The following is a 24429-nucleotide window of genomic DNA, read 5'->3' on the forward strand; positions in this document are numbered from 1 at the left end:
CCTAGAGTATCTTGGAAGAGGAACTATGCAAACACACTGTAAATTTGAGGTTCATGTTAAGGAATTTATTTCCTGTAAAATATGTTAATGCAAGTGATGCAAATCTCTGGGACCTCTGGTAAAGTGGCAGTGCTGAGATAACATGACATGTTAACGAGTATATACTCATCTCCTTCCAGCAGCAAGAGGTCAAACTACACTGTGATGCTGTTGTCAGCATAATGCTACACTATTAGAACATATAAACGACAAAGAAGCAAAACAAAAAATAAAAACAAGTCCTTGCATCTTTTAGACTGTGATAAACACTAATTAAAATATTTTACGAAGTCAAGAAAGCAAGCTTCTACACTGAACACAACAACACTGCGCACACAGGCTGACAATCAAAGTCATAGTGTAATATTCCTTATATTCATGATTAGTGTTATAGAACTTGACATTTCTCATGAGTGGTGACTCCTGATTATGACTTAAGCTCACTTTTAATCATGACCAGGGATAAGGCTCAGACTTTGTCTTCAGATTTGGCAGTAAATGTTGGAAGCTATGGATTTAGCACAATATCCAACAGTGCACATAAATATGACACTTCCCAGATCTGTGAGCCATATTTTCTTGCTCTCAAATACAGCAACTATTCATATTAAACATTTCTTTACATTGAATAATACAGTAGTTCCTTAACTCTCTATTGCAGTGTCAGTGCCAAGATGACAGATTGAAATAAACAATAGAATGAATACACATTTCAAGTTCTTTGGCTCAGTTTATTTGCTTTCCATATTGTCATCTATTGCTCTTGCATCAGGGCCAATGTGTCTCGATTCTTGGAGGATATACAAATGACCCTGCGGATACAGCCACTTGTGTAGTTTATGTGATCATCATCCCACTTCGAAGACACAAGTCGTTACTCCAGATTACTCACCACATGTAAATGTATACCAAAAACATTCACAACAGTAGTACTCTTTTAAATATTAATTATTACATTGTTTTATACTTTGTGAGTATCATTTGTTGGTAAAGTAGAAGCAGGGATACATATCTCTCTTCCAGAAATGTATGTGACACCAAAATAATCTGAGGTGTGGATCAATAGCATAATGATGATGTTTTGTGCATTGTTGTGAATTTGTTCACTGTATTTTCACAAGAATTGTATTATTTTTATTTTCAAAATGAGGGTGAAGGGATAGATTGTTGCCATAATGATGTTCTGTGATACTACCAAGAATACAGTGAAAGAACTGTCTGGATTGCATAATCTATTGAGCAGACTACCATCATTAAGTTCTATCATAAAAATAAGCAAAACAGGAAATCTTGAAAGAAAAATTTTGCAGCAGGAGATAGTGATGACAGTCTGATGAAACACATTATAACAATTGATGTAGAGAAATGAAGTGTAACCCAAACAGTTCTTTCATTGCATAAATGCGCCATTTCTTCATTAAGACTTTAAGCCTTTCATGATCATAGTCATGAGTGGTGTAATTTAAAATGGTATATGATTGTATATTTGTGTACTAAGTGTTGGTAATGACATGCTTCAGAAGTGGGACTGACATCTTCCTGTTAGAAGGAAACTTTATCTTGGCCAAAAGAAAATATTTGTAAATATAAACCCCAGGTTTGTGAAACAGTAGTACATACTTTCAGAGATAAAGGGAGGAGAAGATATTGTAGAATGGTCCTCAAGCTTAACACCGAATAATTCCTTCCCAATTCCTTTTCTTCTTCAGCACTTTCCAGATGAAAGTATTAGTTTACATTACATTAAAATAATTGTGTTATATGGACACAATGCCAAGCAATCTCTGGGATGTGGAAAGAAGTGTAAAATGTACATTTTATTTAAGAGCAATACAATAAAATGACTTAGTGTTACCGACACTCACAGTGTAAGTTTCTTCAGTTTTTTTAGCCTATCAGTTCATAGTGTGTCAGAGTGTTTTGGAAGACACTTCCTCCTGCTCTAAAACCCTTTATTTTCATAGTATGACATATTGCTGTATTTTAGTGCTGACATTAATCATGAAATAAACTAAACCAATGATTTAAACAGAGTCTGTAAAGTTACTCTTTATTGAAGAAGATGGAGCCATGCAACAGAAAGTTCTTTAATTTAGTTGTAAACTCCACCTTATCTTAATGGTTTAATGTTTATTTTGGAGGATCTGTGAATTATATAATGCACTACATAATGAGTTATATCTTATGAAGGTAGAAATATACCATAAACTGGCAACTTTGTGATGCCTTGAACGAGCACTTTTTATAACATAACCTTACACAAATGTGTACTCTATATATATAATTTTATAACCTGCATCCTTTAATTTTGGTGACAATAAGTTTTTATGTGAATGAGGTATTCACATTGAGACAAATGATGGAGAAGTTTAATGAATTCAATAAAGACTTACACCTTATATTCGTTGACTACCAGCAGGCATATGAAAGCATGAATAGGCCACCCCTCCAAAAGATAACATGGGAGTTCAGTATACCAATGAAGTATTTTAGGGTGATTGCAGCTTGTTACAACTGGTCAAGTTGACTAGTACACTTCGCAAGTCAGTTGTCAGCACCGTTCACAGTTAAGAATGGGCTGAGACAGGGTGACACTCTGTCATCAGTCCTGTTCAACTTTGCACTGGAAATGGTGGTGTGCAGTTGGCTGTAACAGGATTATGGAAATGCTTGGAAGAGAGATTATCCTTGCAGTTGCAGATGATGTAGTGAAGGTAGGTGAAACTCTGAATAAGATGGCAGCAGATACATCTTGATTTATGCTAGAAGCAAGCAAACTAGGCATACTGGTCAATGGTGAGAAAGGAAAATATATGGTAGTTTCTAGTTGACAAAATGATAAGGACGCCACCAGTATAGACAGTCACAATTTTGAGAGTCGAAACATTCAAGTACCAGTGTCAATGTTGTCAAATATAAATGGAACAGAGAAAGAAATTCAACAAAGGACAATAAATGTGACCTGAGTGTACTACAGTTTAAACCACCTACATACGTCATGCATTGTATCCCAGGAAAGCAAGATACATGTAACTAGTGCAACTGGTTATAATGTATGGTTGTGAGATGTGCAAGTACACAGGCAACAGAAGAGTGGATCCATGCTTTTGAGGGCACATTTGAGAAGACATGTTCTATGAGCAGAAGTTGATACTCTCCCTAACAAAGAAGTAGTACATCAGCCAACTGGTAGATGTCCAACGGATCATCTGTGGACAAGGTGGAAAGACAGAACTCTAGTGACCCTGAAAGAAACAGATCCAACAGCCAGGATTGAAGATGCCTGAGACAGAAGTAAATGGCCAAACATATGTAATCAATTTTTATGATTTTACAATTCTGTTTAATTATGATTGATGGACTGGATGATTATTTTCTTATATTTTGTGTTTAAGTATTTGTATATTTTTGTCTTCTGCCTGGGCCTAAATGGCCTGTTTATGTGCAACAAATGACTATGATGATGGGGTATTCAGAATATAGAATATTAATTGTCACAAAGTTACCACCTAACTCAGGACAAAATTGTGACATGAAGTCTAAGACATGGAGAATAGGGTTAAATTTATCCATAACATGAGATGGGCTGACTTAGTGTTTCTTTATGGCACACAGTTATAACTTTGTTACAGATTTGCTCAGTTTTATGATTTTTGTTTCATCAATACACAGAAAAACATTAGTTACAAAGTCTGGCAAATTGGTGAGACTTATTTCTCTAACTTTCTTAAAATACAAATGATTGTACACCTATCCTGATTGAAACAAAATAAAAATGAAGAAAAATGGTAAACTGCAATAAGAAAAGTAATTAAATAAAACTTCTACACACTTATTTACCCATCTGTTCAGTGGAACTGTGAGACGGAGGGAAAAAAGGGGCAGGTCACAACACTTGCATTTAACTCTATATATTTTAAGCAAGATAAGTAGTGCAAACTATTAGACATGTTCCAGTGGTATGAGAAACAAAAAAATGTCGTGATGTATTTAATACTATATTATGAGCAACTGTGTATTATTTTTAGAAATGAAGTTAAAATGTGAAAAATATTTTATCTTTTTTTACTAAACCATTCACAGATATCACTAATTTCATTAATGAGACTTGTTATCTGTATTTTAAATTGTCACACTTGTTTCTGCAGGTATGTGTGTAGTCACAAACTTACCCTTATAATCTATGGAAATAACTTATTTCACTCTCCAATGCCTGAAGGAAATTTAACTCTTATACAGAATGGTCTGTGGATGAAACTTATTTATAACAACTTACCTTCAGTTAGCCAGCTCTTCAAAGTTATTGACAGTGGAAAAGAGATCCAAAGAAATTTTCAGAGACTTTTTCCACTTGCAGACAAAATGGCTTTGTGACAATCTCAAGTGTAGTGCACATACTTGTTGCTTCCATCACTAATTGCAGCACTATGCAAGAACACACTGCAGCATAGCTAAGTGTTGAACATTGATCCAACTTACAGTATTTAAGAACAAAAAGCTATTGTCAAAATAAAATAGTTAAGTAACAAAGTTGCCCTGCTTTATGGTGTTCTTCTTTTAACATTTTCAATTTTGGACATTTACCTTTTTTATTTTCTCCCTTATGTCACAAAATTTTATGTCGTGCAAGCTGTAAATTTATTCATTAACCATTTCAGTTTCTAGGAAGTTGTTCATAGTTGATTATTTCTGAATTACAGTGGTATGAAAATCCTGATTTTGATGTTTTCACCCCATACTTCAAACATCGAGAAAAGTTTCCAGATGCAGTGTTTCACTTGCTGGATCCACGCTCACAGTGGCTTCTATGGGAATACATACAGAGCCACATTCCTGTACGTATAAGAAAAAATCCACCATCTTCAGGATTCTTAGGTAATGTCTCCCTTCTTCACAAATTTAAAGTAAGAAGGATATAATATTTTGCAAAATTAAATTACTCCTATCTTTTCATATGTCATAGTGTTTAGTAAAGCAGTAATTAGTTCTTAGTTATGTCATATATTACATTTTATTTTATTTTTGTTGTTGTCAGAAACATCTTTTTATAATTAAGTGACTTGCCTAGTGACTTCAAGAAAATGTTAAGTAAAATGACATAATGTCTATTAATTAATTTCATAATGAAGTAATATAAGCAAATTGTCAAATAATGGAAAATCCAGGATGGAATAATGACAATATTATGAAAAGGGCAGTTGCTCCTACCATATAGCGGAGTTGCTGAGTTGCAGATAGCAATAACGAAAAGACTGTCAAACAAAGCTGGTCTTGGTGGCCACAGATTGTGGCCAGTGAATGTGTGTGTGTGTACATTTTCTAATTCTGATGAAAGCCTGTGTGGCTGAAAGCTTTGTTTTACAGCTTTTTTGTTGTGTCTGTCTGCGACTTGGCATCTCTGCTATATGGTCAGTAGCAACTATACTTTTCATAATATTGTCAAAAGTAAATTATCACTGTTCTACAGGTTATTTTTACATAAGTTGTTTTCAATAATTTACTTCTTACATTTCACTTCATGTGACATATTAGTCCTTTTCTTTAGTCATACTTCTGGTGCAATGCAGCCCTTGTTTCTTTTGTGCCACATTTCAGTTTGCAATACAGTCAATTTTCTTAAATTTGTGCCCGCAATAATCTTAGACATCATTATTTTGTGTGACAAAAGTTGAGCACTGTTTTTTAAATTGACATTTTATAAAACCCCAGATAATATACTTTGTACACAGATTTATTTTGATTATGGAAGCAAAGGAACTTCACTCTCAAAATAAAACATGAAATTGATGCTCTTTCTTCTAGAAGATCTCCTAAACTCTGAAATATGCAAAAGATTATAGAGTTTACTTTTTATGTACAATCCTCAAAGGAGTTCCACTAAAATGCACTTTTCTAGGGCAGAAATATTGTGGAGCTGTAGAATCACTGGCTCTACCCCCCACCCAATAACATCAGTATTCAGTATTCAGTTTATTCACCATTGACCACTTACAGCGGAATAGGTCTGAACATTAAATATATAATTAACAATAACTTTACAGTAAAGTTTTTACAATTTAATTCCTTTTCTTTTAGGAATATTCTTATATACTAATGTCAATGATTATTTCAAAATATTCTGTTATCTTATAAAATGGGTGTTTGAGTAACCAGTCATAAACCTTACGTTTGAAAATATTACTGGTCAGTGACCGGGCAGATGCTGGAAGTTTATTGAAGAGTTTTAAACTCATTATTTTCTGTGAGTTTGCAGTCTTTGTGAGTCTGTGTCTTGGTATGTCGAAGTCCAGTTTGCCTCTGGTGTTGTGGGGATGTATGTTCCCTCTGGTCTCGAACACATTTAAGTTGCTTTTGACATAAAGCAGTGCTGTGTAGATGTATAGATTCACAACACTTAATATCATATGCTTGATAAAGAGGGGGCGGCAGTGTTCCTTGGGCTTAACTTTGCTCATTATTCTGATTACTTTTTTTTGAATTTTCAGAATTTCACTGACAAAGCAAGAATGTCCCCATAACAATATGCCATAGGAAATGTGTGACTGAAAGAGGCCAAAATATACCACCTTTAGATACTCATCAGTGACTACATCTGTCAGTTTCCAGATGAGATAACGCACTCTTGCTATTCTCTTGCAGATATGGCTAATGTGTTCCTCCCAGTTTAATTTTGAATCAATGTGGAATCCTAACAATTTTATTGATTTGCTTTCAACAGCTGTAGTTAAACCCAGAATTAGTTCTTGTGTTTTATCAGGATTACACAGGAGTTCATTGGAAGAAAACCAATCCATTACTAGTTCTAGTTTTTCCTGTGTTGCCTGATGCAGTTCTGTTGTGTCATGGTGTGTATTGTGCAATGTTGTATCATCTGCATAACACACTATTGAATTTTCTCCTACATGGTAAGGTAAGTCATTAATTGCAACGATGAACAGAAAAGGACCTAGAACCGAGCCCTGAGGCACTCCAGTCCGAACTTTCTTCAGTGAGGAGCATCTATTTTTAATTGATACAAACTGTCTCCTGTTACTTAAGTATGATTCGATTACATCCAAAGATGGTTTGTGTATTCCATAAAATTCCAGTTTTGCAAGTAGGGTGTTAGATGGTATGCAGTCGGAGGCTTTGCTAAGATCACAAAGTATGACTGATACTAAATCCTTATTTTCGAATGCAGTTAACACCTGGTCAACAACTTCAGTGACAGCAGTAGTGGTATTTTTACCATGTTGATATGCAAACTGTCTGTTGAAGAGGAGACCATGCTTATCAAAATAGTTATTTAGTTGACTGTACATTACATATTCAAAAACTTTAGAGAAAATTGGGACAATAGAAACTGGTCGATAGTTTTGGGGCAGATGTTTATCTCCCTTTTTAAAGACTGGTATCACTTTAGCAGTTTTGAGTGCATCTGGGAAAACTCCAGATTCTAAACACACATTAAAAATGAAAGAAAGAGGTTGACAGATAAGGTGTATTATTTTTTTCATTACATAGCTAGAAAACCAATAACAGTCCGTACTTTTGGAGTTGGTGAATCTTGCCACAGCTTTTACAATATCTTCTGGGGTGACAACATTCCAGTGGAAAGTATACATCCTATGGGGCACAGCACCAAGATGATGATCTAGTGCACAAGTGCCATTTTGCTTGATTTTGTTTTTCAGCTCATTCACTGAGGTTAGGAAGTAATTATTTACTTCTTCTGGGACCAAGCATTGCATCTTGTGTATGGGTTGGTGAATTATATTGGTTGATGATATCCCATGCTGCTTTACGTTTGTTGGGAGCACTTTCAATGTAATGTTCACATGCTTGTTTTTTGGCCAAGGACAGTTTGTCTTTGTAGATTTTTTTACATTTTAGATAAGCTCTATAAGAAGTATTATCTAGCTCAGGTCCTTGTTGACAAGAATTTTTATATATTCTGTACAGTCTGAGCATCTCCCTAGTGAGAGCTAGCTCATCTGTATAACATTTTAGCTGTTTGTTTTTCTGTTTATGCTTGGGGCTACTTTTGATTAATGGTGAGCAGGAGTACCATAACTCTATGAGTATTTCCAGGAAGTTGTTAAACACCATTTCACCAGCACCCTTCTCAGGTTGTGTGCTGTATACAAAGTCCCAGTTAACATCAGATATTCTGTCAATAAATAAATTAATATATTCATCTTTCTGCCCTCTTACCCATGTGGCATTAGACTTGATTCTGACTGATTTGGGCAACTGATCACAGGAGAATGTTAAAATCACTGGTTCATGATCAGCTAGGGCTCCACTGGCAAGTCTGATGTCATACATATCTCTAGAAAAATTTACTATAATATTATCTAAGCACGCCTTATCCCGTGTTGATGTGTAATTTGTACATTGTGAATTTAGTGATCTTAAGATATTAAAAAAACGTTCTAGTAACATGTTCATCACTGTTGGCCATTTCAATGGTTGAAATTGCCACAGATAATTAGTTTTATGTTAGATTTTAGTATTTTCCTCATAAGCAGCTCAAATCTTTCGAAAAATGTATTTACATCTCCTCCTGGTGATCTATATAAGCTAACAATTATAGTATTCTCTGCGTTTAGTCTTATACAGCTAAATTCTCAATCTAGTTCTGCACAGTAAGAGCTAACATCTATTTTAGTAAACATTATACTATCTTTAACAAATATTAGGACACCTCCATTCCTTCTTTCACTTCTACACGTAATGTCTCCGACAGCATACCCTTGAGGAACAAAATATTGTACTTGATCTTCTGTCAACCAATGTTCTGAGATACAAACAACATCAATGTTTTCAATACTGCAAAAATGTTCTAATTGTAATACTTTGTTCCTAATGCAGCGGATGTTCGTTTGCATCACAGTAACAGATTTATCTTTATTGTTTATTGTCTGTGAACACTCTCTCATTCGAATGTCACTTTTAGCACCTAGTTCAAGTACAGGAGGTTTATTACCTGCCGATTCACAGACTTTTATACTAAAAAATGACGTACATTCCAGGTATTACTCAAACCGCTACTTTCGTAGATTGTTTTATTCTGTGTGAGTCTTTCTTTAATTATTTCATTGACACGTTTGCACACAAACTTTTTCCCTTCATAGTTTAGGTGGTGCCCATGTCTGGTGTGAAGGTTATGCTGCAGTTTACTTATATCGACCACAGCACAATTTGTGTATTCAGAGCACAGTTTCTTTATTTTAATATTCGTTCTTCGAATTTCTTTATTAACACATGAACTATAGATTAAATCGTGCCTATGAGGCACTGTAGCAACAACTGTATTCCTTGATTTATTTTTTTCGAGAAAGTTCTAAAGCACTTTTACGGAGACATCTGCTTCATTTTTCACATCATTTGATCCCATTATGCATATGACAAAGTCATTTTCTTGCGTGGATTTTGTTTGAATGCAAGGGTCTAAAAAGTGTTTAGTTCCCGCTCCAGGTTTAACAACACTGGTCACTGCTAAGTCTCGATTTATTTCTTGAAACATACTTGATAAATTCCTGCCATGGCTGTCTGTTAGAAAAAGCACACTGTTATTTGTACCTGTTGTTCCCCGTTTGTCAACCTTTTTCCCAGAGTGATTATTCATTTTCAGCGCATTGTCTTTTGAATGGTCTGGATCATTTACACTGTCTTTAACACTGTCACTGGACTGCAGAACACCATATTTGTTTTTATACGTAAATGTAACTGCTGTTCCAAAGTTCGTTTTTATTTTTCCAGCTAAAGTCCTACCTTTGTGTCTCACTTCTGTCCACTCGGACGATTTGTGCCTTTCGTCAGGTGCCACTTCGCTTGATTTGTTCTTCGACCATAGTTCCCGATTTTCATTCTTGAGTGTGGTGATTTTGCTTCTTAAAGTGTTGACTAAGAATTGTAGACCTGAAATTCTTTCTCTTAAATTTGTTATTTCGACGTTACAATTCTCGCAAACTCCCTTTTTTAGCACATAACTGTAACTTTTTCTCATATTAGAGTTACACACTTCTACACTGCCCTACTGCAACAAGAACAACTGTAACCTTGCCAGATCAGTTCTCTGTAGTACGCAGTCTATGCTACACACATTGTGTGTACGTGCGAGAATGAAAGTATTCATAGTAAGCGACAGGAGTGCGAGTGATTAGTTATTGTTGTAATTACAACACCTTCTCTCCACTACCTACAGTGTCATACTATGTAAGTAAGACTAAGTTTTAAAAAAATTACTATGTGCAACTACCACAGAAGTTTCATTCTGGGAAGAAAAGAGAATTTGCCCAAGATATATACTATATACAATCTTCAATAGTGTTTCACATTGAAGGATAAAACGATAGCTTATCCAACTTGCCACAATCAATTTTTACCCAGCTATTCCAACCCAACAGTGGTGTTCTGCTATCACAAAATTAGCCTTTGTCTCATTTAAAGAGAGGGCTAGGTAACAGGCAGGTCTGACAATTCTATGGACTTTTACATCATTTCAGAAACAGTAATAAAATTTTTACATAAGGGTTTCCTCCTATCATAGGGTACTGCTTAGTAAATTGAAAAGGTAAACCCATATTGAAAATCAGCAAAACCTTTTTCCATTGCTCTCGACTTTTCCACAGCCTTCTTCCTTCCTACTTTCTAATAAACAATTTCAACATAAATCATTACAAGTAATCTAAATAATCATTACACAAAAATTTTGATCTGAATTCATAGTGTAAGTATTGACAAAATTATGTTACACTTGAGCAGTTCAGTAAAACATATAAAGGTGAACATCTACAAACACTTATAAACAATAAAGCAATCATTCAAATTTTACCACTCTGGATCATTTTAGGCTGTTAATGACATGTTGAAATTAGCAGAGACATATCACTCTGCTGGGAATGTGGAAGAGACAAAAAATATGATAATTAATCCATATACAACTTCTGGAGTAATTTCTATCTGGGAACCAATTCTTCTTTCAGAATCTTCATACAACAAATCATTTTCAGTTCCTTTAAAACTCATTTCTTTTATTATCTCTTTTTCCCTTAAGTTTTCCATCTCAGTTTTTAACAGATTGATGGATACACCAGGGTCTCTGATGCATGTGTTCTCCTCTGACATAAGTTGGTTACAAAACAATAAATCTGTTGTTACACCCCTTTCCTTTAAAAGATTCACAAATTTCCCCAAGTTTGTCCCAAAATCTTTCCAATTTGTTTTCCCACAGTAATTTCAGAATAATCTTAACAATGTCTCTCCCTTCCCCTCCACACACATAAAAAACTTAATTGCCCAAATCATCATGACCATTTGTAATGTTCGGTGATTTGCTTACTCCAATGGGCAACAATGGTCTATGAGATACAAATGGATCACTAACCCTATCCTCATTTGAAACTTCATCTTCACCATCTAACTTTACTATTTCTTCATGTAAGTAATTGGATAGATAACAAATCTACTTGCCAAGTGGCAGATATGACAGTCTGCTAGCTTTCAGAGCTAATGGCTCCTTCTTCTGGCAGAAGGGTTGAAGGGGAAGGAAGAGGGGTGAAGGGAAAGGACTGGTGATATTTAAGAAAAGGGGTAGAGTTTGGAAATGCCATCTGGAATCCTGGATGAGGGAGACTTACCAAACGGGATGAGAGGGAAAGATTGTTGGTGACTGCTTATTCCTCATTTATTTCAATATAAACTTCAGTAGCAGCTTCAGAACTTTTATCACCACTATTTATATTAGTTTCCTTATTTGCATTATAATCAATAATGTTGTTTTCAGCCTGCTCAGCTCCCAGTGTCTAATCATCAGAATTATGCATAACAGCATTAGTAATCACTACATCATATCCTTCTTCATTAAACAACCTTGCCCCCCCTCCCCCCAAATTCAGGATCAACATTATTCTTATTTCCACTTCTTCCCACTTCATTACTTTGAAGTCACTTTCAACCAAACTGTAACTGTCTGCAACTACTTCTGTATCCAGACCCAAGTTTCTAACATCCTTTTGCCTATTGTCATTCTGTAATAGATCATTCTTTCTCATGGTATAGCAAAATTCACTGTTAAACTCGAATCTATTCACTTGGTGTAAAGTATTGTCAATATGTTTTTGTGTCATCTGACTGCAATTACTTTTAACATTCCAACAAAATTCATTGGTCTGATTAATATTTGATCCCCTTACCCAAAAATTATGGGCCTCATTGGAACAATCCTCAGTTTATTGCTTGTTTTCCCCTGTTAACAGGTATTTTTTGTGTTTGCACTTTAGTTGTCCTTTTCCATCCATTGTTCCTATTGTCAGAATTGCCTCTTCAATTTCTGTCTCTACCATTTCCAGTACAATCACTTCTCATTCTACTGTTGTGATGTTCATTTCTAAAATTTCCATACTGAGTTTTGATTTCATCCCCCATATTGATGATTTCTCTGACTGAAGTTTTGTCTTTTAACACTCTCCAAAACCCTACCTAACATGTCAACACATTTTTAAAAACTGTTGCATTGAATCATCCAGTTCATCAATTAAATTCCATTGTAAGTTCTCAAGCAATCTCCTTTTCAGTGGCTCGATTTGTGTCATTTCATTAAAAGGCTGTCTAAATGTACTAATCTCTTCAATTAGATTTTGAAAAAGTTTTTCATATCCCCATTTCCTCCCCTGTAGTTTGTTCCATTTCAGAACTTGCTTTTAATTCTGCCTTGTTCAGAATATGATCAAAAGTTATTTAAAATGACATTTTCAAACACAGGAAGTGTTACCCACTGATTAAAGGTTTGGATTGCCCAATATAAACTTCTCCATCAAGAAATATTTTGATGAATTTAATTTTTAAATTGTCTGTCATACCACTCATAAAGTTAAAGTTATCTTTAGAGTGTTGGAGAAAATCTGCATGATCTAAGATACCACCACGGTTCATTTCATTTGCTAATATATTTTGTGAAGGCTGTTTTTATTTTATTATCTTCCTTTTTAATAACAGATCCAGTCTCCTCAAACTTCTGTTCACATTTACTACTTTCTTGTATAAACTCAGTTTCTAAGTTAAGAATCCTGTTTTCAACATTATCCATTCCCTATAGATCAGTCTCAACAAAGACTTTTAGCTGTTCCATTTGAGTAGTATTTACTGCAATTTTACCTTCAGTTTCACCAAGGATTTTGCTACTTTCCTCCCTGAACACCATAAACTGTCCATTGGCTTCACCTGTAATTGATCACTTATTTCCATCTTATAAATTGAAACTTTTTGTTGTTTTCTAGTTTGAAAGCCTCAAACTGTTTCTTATTGTTTTGTAATTGTTTACTAGTTTCATCATTGTTAAGTTTCATTTCTGATTCCAACTCTCATTATTTCCTTTCATATGTGTGGAAAGTATTTCAATCAGTTCTGCAAAGTTAAGATCCTTTACCCCTTCTAACTTGCCATGGACTGATTTAACAGATTTAAAACAACATCTATATCCTGATTTTATTTCATCTTCTGTTTTTGCCATGTTTGTGCTCCTTTTGTTTTACACACACAAAATAATGAAAAATAAAGTTCTTGAAAGACACCACACTGTTCTATAATCGTGATACTATGCTTATCTCCATGTGATGCAGTCCAATTCAGCAGCTGTTTCTGACAGTGGGACCTGTTCTCAGTTTTTTCAGAAATTTTCAGGTTTCAAGTGCCTCCTCTTTCTTCTGCATTTGCCACCTATGCATCTTGGAAATGACATTTTCTGCTGAAAAATGCAATAATAATTAGTACTTCAGAATGTGATTATCAGGTACCAGCTGATGAACCCAAATACTAGTATAACACTCTCACACAATGGTAAGACTAACAATAATTGACAAAAATACTAGCATACAATCATAGTGAATCATCACCAACCTTAAAGGATAAATGGGTTCCATTAAGAGAATGTTACTGGAAAAAGTCGATAAATACTCATCTACCCTTTAGTTGTTGTCATCTAGGGGCTGTAATAATTTATCCAAACTTTTCATTATATAGGTCCAGGTTGGTTTCTTGAGAAGACTGAGAACTAATTATTTACTCTTGTTGAGTTAATACTATGTTTTCTTGAATAACGAAATTGACATGTCAGTTGACATGTCAGTTGCTGCAACCAGAAACATTAGTTTAGATGTATAAGACTTCAATATAGGCACAATCTTACATCAGTTACACTAAGCAAGATCCATAACTTTCTACTGCATGACTGTCACAGAAAAGATGATGTTACGTTCACTATGGTGAAACCTCTTCATTATATCACTTTGACATATACATACCCAGTTTTGACCAATGAGGATATCTATTGACCTTCACAGTCATATCAAGTCTGAGGGTGTTGAGCCATCCATGGAACAAAGCTCACATCTGGTATACTTCCTGTCATGACTTAATGATTCATAGAAATAATGTGACTGGTTGTTCTCTCCAACATGTTTTGAAAGAATCTTATTGTAACAAAAACTGCTATAGAAGTCCATGGATGGATCCCATGGCATACAACACAGGCCCACAGTGGGCAGAGTTTGTGCCACTAATCCACATTGGGTTGAGTCCTAGCTGAGGAGTCTGTACCAAAGAGCCCACCTAGAAGGGAGGTCACTTGGCAAAGACATGCTCCAGAAGCAGATGCAAAATGTCCGAGAGGGTGCAGTGATGGGCAGTCATGAAGTACTGGCAGTGCAGGGCTGTGACCTTCAGTCAGGTTGGCCCTATAAGTTACCAGAATACCAGAGTGCATATCAGATGCAGTGTGAGGCATCATATCCACACGAATGGTGACTGTGATAAAATCTTCATTTAGTCTGAGTCCTGCCTGAGAAGTTGAAACAAAAATCTATCAGGAGGGGTTGCCTGAAACAATGTGCAGGTTGCATTTTAGTCCTTTTGCTTCTTCACGAATTGTAAATCCAAGAATATGGGAAGTGTCTATCCCATAAATGAGATCATCTGCCACAAGGAAATTTTCTTTGTTGTAACTAAATTTTCCCAGCAAGGGCATCTGATAGTAACCATAGGTCCATCCATAGGTTTGTTTCAGCTGCCTTCAAGGGCAGCAATCTGAAACTTAAGTAAGTTAACTGGACTAGCAAGGTCACAGAGCACTGGTGCTGAGAAGTAACTGCACTGGGTGTTTACCTTTGAACACATCTAAGTACACTTGCTAGCTTTCATCCTGAGACATCTGCACTTCTGCAGAGTCATCACTCACTTGGTACACTTCCGTTGATTGGGACATATACACTTAGATCCTGCTTTGACATATGTCTTGCAAGTGTCCTTTTCCTTTACACCTGTGGCATGTCACATGTCGATATGTGCACATATTGTGTGCAAGGTGAAGGAACAATGTTTACAGCAGGATAACAGCTCAGCTGCTGATGCTACCTGGACTGTGGAGCAGGTTGGGACCCCATCTGAGGTGGCGTGTAGTCCCACATAACCAGTGCCATGGAGCAGATCGCTGTGATGTGTCCTTCCTCCATAAACAAATTGTGGGCTGTGTGGGCAGTTTCATAGGCTTGAGCTACCCACATAACTTCCATACAAGATGGATCTCATTCCTGCAGTATGCGATCCTTCACTTCTGCATTGGAAATAAGATACACTATAATGCCCCTAATTAGAGTGTCTGCATAATTCTACGTGCACAAACATTTGAATTGCCATCCCTCCTTTACCTCTGTAGGTCAGTGGCCCAGTCTGCATAAAAGTGATAGGGGCACTTTTTTCACTGCCAAATTTTAACCTGGTTTCAATAATATGTTTATTCATTGAAAAATGTTCTTGCAATAGAGGAAACAATATAGGTAACTCAAGTTCTGACAGATTTATTCATGGCTGTAGCTTTTGTATAAGCTGATATAGTTCATGATTTCCTGATAAGAACATGGACTTTTGTCTTTCTGTATCAGAAACTTGTCAAGCCAAAATATATAACTGGTATTGTTGTTCATTAAATGGTGGAAAGGTTGTAAGTGAGAGTGGCATGGGAGGCATTCCTGTTACAGTCACTAACACATGCATTGCCTATTATATAAATGTCACTAAGTCCTGTTAAGTCGGCACAGTTTGCATTAGGAGCTGTTGGAATTCTTCCATTGTTGAGTAACTCACACTCTCTCCTAATTACAAAAATTTTCAGAATCCATTTTACAAGCATCACAAATCTCATCCTTGTTGCCACCTTTGTAAAAAAAGGTGATCTCCATGTACTACCAACAGAATTTATTCATGTTGTTGTTGTTGTGGTCTTCAGTCCTGAGACTGGTTTGATGCAGCTCTCTATGCTACTCTATCCCGTGCAAGCTTCTTCATCTCCCAGTACCTACCGCAACCTACATCCTTCTGAATCTGCTTAGTGTATTCATATCTTGGTCCCCCTCTACGATTTTTACCCTCCACGCTGCCCTCCAATACTAAATTGGTGATCCCTTGATGCCTCAGAACATGTCCTACCAACCGATCCCTTCTTCTAGTCAAGTTGTGCCACAAACTTCTCTTCCTCATTAGTTATGTGATCTACCCATCTAATCTTCAGCATTCTTCTGTAGCACCACATTTCAAAAGCTTCTATTCTCTTCTTGTCCAAACTATTTATCGTCCATGTTTCACTTCCATACATGGCTACACTCCATACAAATACTTTCAAAAATGACTTCCTGACACTTGAATCTACACTCGATGGTAACAAATTTCTCTTCCTCAGAAACGATTTCCTTGCCATTGCCAGTCTACATTTTATATCCTCTCTACTTCGACCATTATCAGTTATTTTGTTCCCCAAGTAGCAAAACTCCTTTACTACTTTAAGTGTCTCATTTCCTAATCTAATTCCCTCAGCATCACCCGACTTAATTCGACTACATTCCATTATCCTCGTTTTGCTTTTGTTGATGTTCATCTTGTATCCTCCTTTCAAGACACTATCCATTCCGTTCAATTGCTCTTCCAAGTCCTTTGCTGTCTCTGACAGAATTACAATGTCATTGGCGAACCTCAAAGTTTTTATTTTTTCTCCATGGATTTTAATACCTACTCCAAATTTTTCTTTTGTTTCCTTCACTGCTTGCTCAATATACAGATTGAATAACATTGGGGAGAGACTACAACCCTGTCTCACTCCCTTCCCAACCACTGCTTCCCTTTCATGTCCCTCGACTCTTATAACTGCCATCTGGTTTCTGTACAAATTGTAAATAGCCTTTCACTCCCTGTATTTTACCCCTACCACCTGCAGAATTTGAAAGAGAATATTCCAATCACCATTGTCAAAAGCTTTCTCTAAGTCTACAAATGCTAGAAACGTAGGTTTGCCCTTCCTTAATCTAGCTTCTAAGATAAGTCGTAGGGTCAGTATTGCCTCATGTGTTCCAACATTTCTACAGAATCCAAACTGATCTTCCACGAGGTTGGCTTCTACTAGTTTTACCATTCGTCTGTAAAGAATTCGCGTTAGTATTTTGCAGCTGTGACTTATTAAACTGATAGTTCGGTAATTTTCGCATCTGTCAACACCTGCTGTCTTTGGGATTGCAATTATTATATTCTTCTTGAAGTCTGAGTGTATTTCGCCTGTCTCATACATCTTGCTCACCAGATTGTAGAGCTTTGTCAGGACTGGCTCTCCCAAGGCTGTCAGTAGTTCTAATGGAATGTTGTCTACTCTGGGGGCCTTGTTTCGACTCAGGTCTATCAGTGCTCTGTCAAACTCTTCACGCAGTATCGTATCTCCCATTTCATCTTCATCTACATCCTCTTCCATTTCCATAATATTGTCCTCAAGTACATCGTCCTTGTATAGACCCTCTATATACTCCTTCCACCTTTCTGCTTTCCCTTCTTTGCTTAGAATTGGGTTTCCATCTGAGCTCTTGATGTTCATGCAAGTGGTTCTCTTATCTCCAAAGGTCTCTTTAATTTTCCTGTTGGCAGTATCTATCTTACCCCTAGTGAGATAAGCCTCTACATCCTTACATTTGTCCTCTAGCCATCCCTGCTTAGCAATTTTGCACTTCCTGTCGATCTCATTTTTGAGACGTTTGTATTCCTTTTTGCCTGCTTCATTTACTGCATTTTTATATTTTCTCCTTTCATCAATTAAATTCAATATATCTTCTGTTACCGAAGGATTTCTACTAGCTCTCGTGTTTTTACCTACTTGATCCTCTGCTGCCTTCACTACTTCACCCCTCAGAGCTACCCATTCTTCTTCTACTGTATTTCTTTCCCCCTTTCCTGTCAATTGTTCCCTTATGCTCTCCCTGAAACTCTGTACAACCTCTGGTTTAGTCAGTTTATCCAGGTCCCATCTCCTTAAATTCCCACCTTTTTTGCAGTTTCTTCAGTTTAAATCTACAGCTCATAACCAGTAGATTGTGATCAGAGTCCACATCTGCCCCTGGAAATTTCTTACAATTTAAAACCTGGTTCCTAAATCTCTGTCTTACCATTATATAATCTATCTGATACCTTTTAGTATCTCCAGGATTCTTCCATGTATATAACCTTCTTTTATGATTCTTGAACCAAGTGTTAGCTATGATTAACTTATGCTCTGTGCAAAATTCTACCAGGCGGCTTCCTCTTTCATTTCTTAGCCCCAATCCATATTCACCTACTACGTTTCCTTCTCTCCCTTTTCGTACTACCGAATTCCAGTCACACCCATGACTATTAAATTTTCATCACCCTTCACTATCTGAATAATTTCTTTTATTTCATCATACATTTCTTCAATTTCTTCGCCATCTGCAGAGCTAGTTGGCATATAAACTTGTACTACTGTAGTAGGCGTGGTCTTCGTATTTATCTTTGCCACAATAATGCGTTCACTATGCTGTTTGTAGTAGCTTACCCGCATTCCTATTTTCCTATTCATTATTAAACCTACTCCTGCATTACCCCTATTTGATTTTGTGTTTATAACCCTGTAGTCACCTGACCAAAAGTCTTGTTCCTCCTGCCACCGAACTTCACTAACTCCAACTATATCTAGCTTTAACCTCTCCATTTCCCTTTTTAAATTTTCTAACCTACCTACCCAATTAAGGGATCTGACATTCCAAGCTCCGATCCGTAGAACGCCAGTTTTCTTTCTCCTGATAACGACGCCCTCTTGAGTAGTCCCCGCCCGGAGATCCAAATGGGGGACTATTTTACCTCCGGAATATTTTACCCAAGAGGACGCCATCATCATTTAACCATACAGTAAAGCTGCATGCCCTCGGGAAAAATTACAGCTGTAGTTTCCCCTTGCTTTCAGCCGTTCGCAGTACCAGCACAGCAAGGCCGTTTTGGTTATGTTACAAGGCCAGATAAAGTCAATCATCCAGACTGTTGGCCTTGCAACTAGTGAAAAGGCTGCTGCCCCTCCTCAGGAACCACACGTTTGTCTGGCCTCTCAACAGATACCCCTCTGTTGTGGTTGTACCTACGGTACGGCTATCTGTATCGCTGAGGCACGCAAGCCTCCCCACCAACGGCAAGGTCCATGGTTCATGGGGAGGTATTTATTCATAACAATATATATATATATATATGAAGTGCTGGCAGGTCGACAGACACACAAACGAACTCAAACATACACACAAAATTCAAGCTTTCGCAACAAATTGTTGCCTCATCAGGAAAGAGGGAAGGAGAGGGAAAGACGAAAGGATGTGGGTTTTAAGGGAGAAGGCAAGGAGTCATTCCAATCCCGGGAGCGGAAAGACTTACCTTAGGGGGAAATAAGGACGGGTATACACTCGCACACACACACATATCCATCCACACATATACAGACACAAGCAGACATATTTAAAGACAAAGAGTTTGGGCAGAGATGTCAGTCGAGGCGGAAGTGCAGAGGCAAAGATGTTGTTGAATGACAGGTGACGTATGAGTGGCGGCAACTTGATATTAGCGGAGATTGAGGCCTGGTGGATAACAAGAAGAGAGGATATATTGAAGAGCAAGTTCCCATCTCCGGAGCTCGGATAGTTTGGTGTTAGTGGGAAGTATCCAGATAACCCGGACGGTGTAACACTGCGCCAAGATGTGCTGGCCGTGCACCAAGGCATGTTTAGCCACAGGGTGATCCTCATTACCAACAAACACTGTCTGCCTGTGTCCATTCATGCGAATGGACAGTTTGTTGCTGGTCATTCCCACATAGAATGCATCACAGTGTAGGCAGGTCAGTTGGTAGATCACGTGGGTGCTTTCACATGTGGCTCTGCCTTTGATCGTGTACGCCTTCCGGGTTACAGGACTGGAGTAGGTGGTGGTGGGAGGGTGCATGGGACAGGTTTTACACCGGGGGCGGTTACAAGGGTAGGAGCCAGAGGGTAGGGAAGGTGGTTTGGGGATTTCATAGGGATGAACTAACAGGTTACGAAGGTTAGGTGGACGGCGGAAAGACACTCTTGGTGGAGTGGGGAGGATTTCATGAAGGATGGATCTCATTTCAGGGCAGGATTTGAGGAAGTCGTATCCCTGCTGGAGAGCCACATTCAGAATCTGATCCAGTCCCGGAAAGTATCCTGTCACAAGTGGGGCACTTTTGTGGTTCTTCTGTGGGAGGTTCTGCGTTTGAGAGGATGAGGAAGTGGCTCTGGTTATTTGCTTCCGTACCAGGTCGGGAGGGTAGTTGCGGGATGCGAAAGCTGTTGTCAGGTTGTTGGTGTAATGGTTCAGGGATTCCGGACTGGAGCAGATTCGTTTGCCGCGAAGACCTAGGCTGTAGGGAAGGGACCGTTTGATGTGGAATGGGTGGCAGCTGTCGTAATGGAGGTACTGTTGCTTGTTGGTGGGTTTGATGTGGACGGACGTGTGAAGCTGGCCATTGGACAGGTGGAGGTCAACATCAAGGAAAGTGGCATGGGATTTGGAGTAGGACCAGGTGAATCTGATGGAACCAAAGGAGTTGAGGTTGGAGAGGAAATTCTGGAGTTCTTCTTCACTGTGAGTCCAGATCATGAAGATGTCATCAATAAATCTGTACCAAACTTTGGGTTGGCAGGCCTGGGTAACCAAGAAGGCTTCCTCTAAGTGACCCATGAATAGGTTGGCATACGAAGGAGCCATCCTGGTACCCATGGCTGTTCCCTTTAATTGTTAGTATGTCTGGTCTTCAAAAGTGAAGAAGTTGTGTGTCAGGATGAAGCTGGCTAAGGTAATGAGGAAAGAGGTTTTAGGTAGGGTGGCAGGTGATCGGCGTGAAAGGAAGTGCTCCATCGCAGCGAGGCCCTGGACGTGCGGGATATTTGTGTATAAGGAAGTGGCATCAATGGTTACAAGGATGGTTTCTGGGGGTAACGGATTGGGTAAGGATTCCAGGCGTTCGAGAAAGTGGTTGGTGTCTTTGATGAAGGATGGGAGACTGCATGTAATGGGTTGAAGGTGTTGATCTACGTAGGCAGAGATACGTTCTGTGGGGGCTTGGTAACCAGCTACAATGGGGCGGCCGGGATGATTGGGTTTGTGAATTTTAGGAAGAAGGTAGAAGGTAGGGGTGCGGGGTGTCGGTGGGGTCAGGAGGTTGATGGAGTGAGGTGAAAGGTTTTGTAGGGGGCCTAAGGTTCTGAGGATTCCTTGAAGCTCCGCCTGGACATCAGGAATGGGATTACCTTGGCAAACTTTGTATGTGGTGTTGTCTGAAAGCTGACGCAGTCCCTCAGCCACATACTCCCGATGATCAAGTACCACAGTCGTGGAACCCTTGTCCGCCGGAAGAATGATGATGGACCGGTCAGCCTTCAGATCACGGATAGCCTGGGCTTCAGCAGTGGTGATGTTGGGAGTAGGATTAAGGTTTTTTAAGAAGGATTGAGAGGCAAGGCTGGAAGTCAGAAATTCCTGGAAGGTTTGGAGAGGGTGATTTTTAGGAAGAGGAGGTGGGTCCCGCTGTGACGGAGGACGGAACTGTTCCAGGCAGGGTTCAATTTGGATAGTGTCTTGGGGAGTTGGATCATTAGGGGTAGGATTAGGATCATTTTTCTTCGTGGCAAAGTGATACTTCCAGCAGAGAGTACGAGTGTAGGACAGTAAATCTTTGACGAGGGCTGTTTGGTTGAATCTGGGAGTGGGGCTGAAGGTGAGGCCTTTGGATAGGACAGAGGTTTCGGATTGGGAGAGAGGTTTGGAGGAAAGGTTAACTACTGAATTAGGGTGTTGTGGTACCAGATTGTGTTGATTGGAATTTTGAGGTTTTGGAGGGAGTGGAGCTGGAAGTGGGAGATTGAGTAGATGGGAGAGACTGGGTTTGTGCGCAATGAGAGGTGGTTGAGGTTTGCTGGAAAGGTTGTGAAGGGTGAGTGAGTTGCCTTTCCGGAGGTGGGAAACCAGGAGATTGGATAGTTTTTTGAGGTGAAGGGTGGCATGCTGCTCTAATTTGCGGTTGGCCTGTAGGAGGATGCTCTGAATAGCCGGTGTGGATGTGGGAGAGGAAAGATTGAGGACTTTTATTAAGGATAGGAGTTGACGGGTGTGTTCATTGGCTGAGTTGATGTGTAGGTGAAGGATTAGGTGGGTGAGGGCAATGGATTGTTCAGTTTGGAACTGGTATAGGGACTGATGGAAAGAAGGGTTGCAGCCAGAGATGGGAACTTTAAGTGTGAGGCCTTTGGGGGTTATGCCAAATGTCAGGCAAGCCTGGGAAAATAAAATATGCGAGCGTAATCTGGCTAGGCTGAAGGCATGTTTGCGGAGGGAATGTAAATAAAACTTAATGGGGTTGTTGTGGGGGTGTTGTGAGGGTGACATGGTATTGAAGGTGGAAAGTTTAACATGAGGTTGAAATGAAAATGAAATATAAAAATATATGGGGAGAGGTAAAGGTGAACAAAAAGCAACTGGAGATCTGGTATGAAAAAAGGCGAAAAAGTGTTGGTTGAGTTTATCCTGTGGTGAACTTGGGTTGGTAGACAGCGATGTGCATAAAGGTTAGGTGGTTGTGTTGCCGCTAAAACACGTTAAAGGACGGAGAAATTCGGGAAAATTTCGAAAAAACGTATTGAAAGGAGTGGTGTTGTGGTGAAAGATTACGAAAATGGGGCTAAAAATTGTCTGACGAAGAAATAATGACGTTAAAACCTGTGGGGAGCGGCTAAAATGATCAGTGATGTGCGAAAAACGGAAGTGGAAATAAAGTGAAAGTTATTAGAACTGGCCGAAATGGTTGTTTAATACGTGAAAGCAGCTGTTATTGAACTAGAAACGGTGGATTTTATAGCAGCGGTAGTGTTGAAAGCGGAAAATAAAATTTTTTTGGTTATGGTTTGGAAGTGGGTTCGTGTTATTGAGTACATATATAGGCGGGATAAAATTGTATAGTAGATTACGGTGAAAAGCGGAAGGTGAATACAAAGTGAGATTACTGGAAAAAACAGAAAGAGAAAATAAAGAGAAAATAAGACGACAGGAAAGATTTCGAAATGCAACAGCGACAATAACAAACGTAATTGTTGGGTTCAAATTAATGATATGGTTATAATAGAGGGAAACATTCCACGTAGGAAAAATATATCTAAAAACAAAGATGATGTGACTTACCAAATGAAAGTGCTGGCAGGTCGACAGACACACAAACGAACACAAACATACACACAAAATTCAAGCTTTCGCAACAAACTGTTGCCTCATCAGGAAAGAGGGAAGGAGAGGGAAAGACGAAAGGATGTGGGTTTTAAGGGAGAAGGCAAGGAGTCATTCCAATCCCGGGAGCGGAAAGACTTACCTTAGGGGGAAATAAGGACGGGTATACACTCGCACACACACACATATCCATCCACACATATACAGACACAAGCAGACATATTTAAAGACAAAGAGTTTGGGAAGAGATGTCAGTCAAGGCGGAAGTGCAGAGGCAAAGATGTTGTTGAATGACAGGTGACGTATGAGTGGCGGCAACTTGATATTAGCGGAGATTGGGGCCTGGTGGATAACGAGAAGAGAGGATATATTGAAGAGCAAGTTCCCATCTCCGGAGCTCGGATAGGTTGGTGTTAGTGTTAGTGTCCGGCGGACAAGGGTTCCACGACTGTGGTACTTGATCGTCGGGAGTATGTGGCTGAGGGACTGCGTCAGCTTTCAGACAACACCACATACAAAGTTTGCCAAGGTAATGAACACACCCGTCAACTCCTATCCTTAATAAAAGTCCTCAATCTTTCCTCTCCCACATCCACACCGGCTATTCAGAGCATCCTCCTACAGGCCAACCGCAAATTAGAGCAGCATGCCACCCTTCACCTCAAAAAACTATCCAATCTCCTGGTTTCCCACCTCCGGAAAGGCAACTCACTCACCCTTCACAACCTTCCCAGCAAACCTCAACCACCTCTCATTGCGCACAAACCCAGTCTCTCCCATCTACTCAATCTCCCACTTCCAGCTCCA

General features: G+C 38.6%; 1 protein-coding gene across 1 annotated transcript in view; it reads left to right on the plus strand.

The window, feature by feature from the left end:
- LOC126234678 (beta-galactoside alpha-2,6-sialyltransferase 2) overlaps window positions 1-24429 on the plus strand; it is an 85069-nt gene that overhangs the window by 54921 nt on the left and 5719 nt on the right. The window contains exon 3 of the mRNA XM_049943417.1: window positions 4740-4914. Coding sequence (XP_049799374.1) covers window positions 4740-4914 — 175 coding nt within the window. The remainder of the gene's footprint in view (window positions 1-4739; window positions 4915-24429) is intronic.

Source organism: Schistocerca nitens, chromosome 2 (genome assembly GCF_023898315.1).
Source record: "Schistocerca nitens isolate TAMUIC-IGC-003100 chromosome 2, iqSchNite1.1, whole genome shotgun sequence".
Classification (NCBI taxonomy): Eukaryota; Metazoa; Arthropoda; class Insecta; order Orthoptera; family Acrididae; genus Schistocerca; species Schistocerca nitens.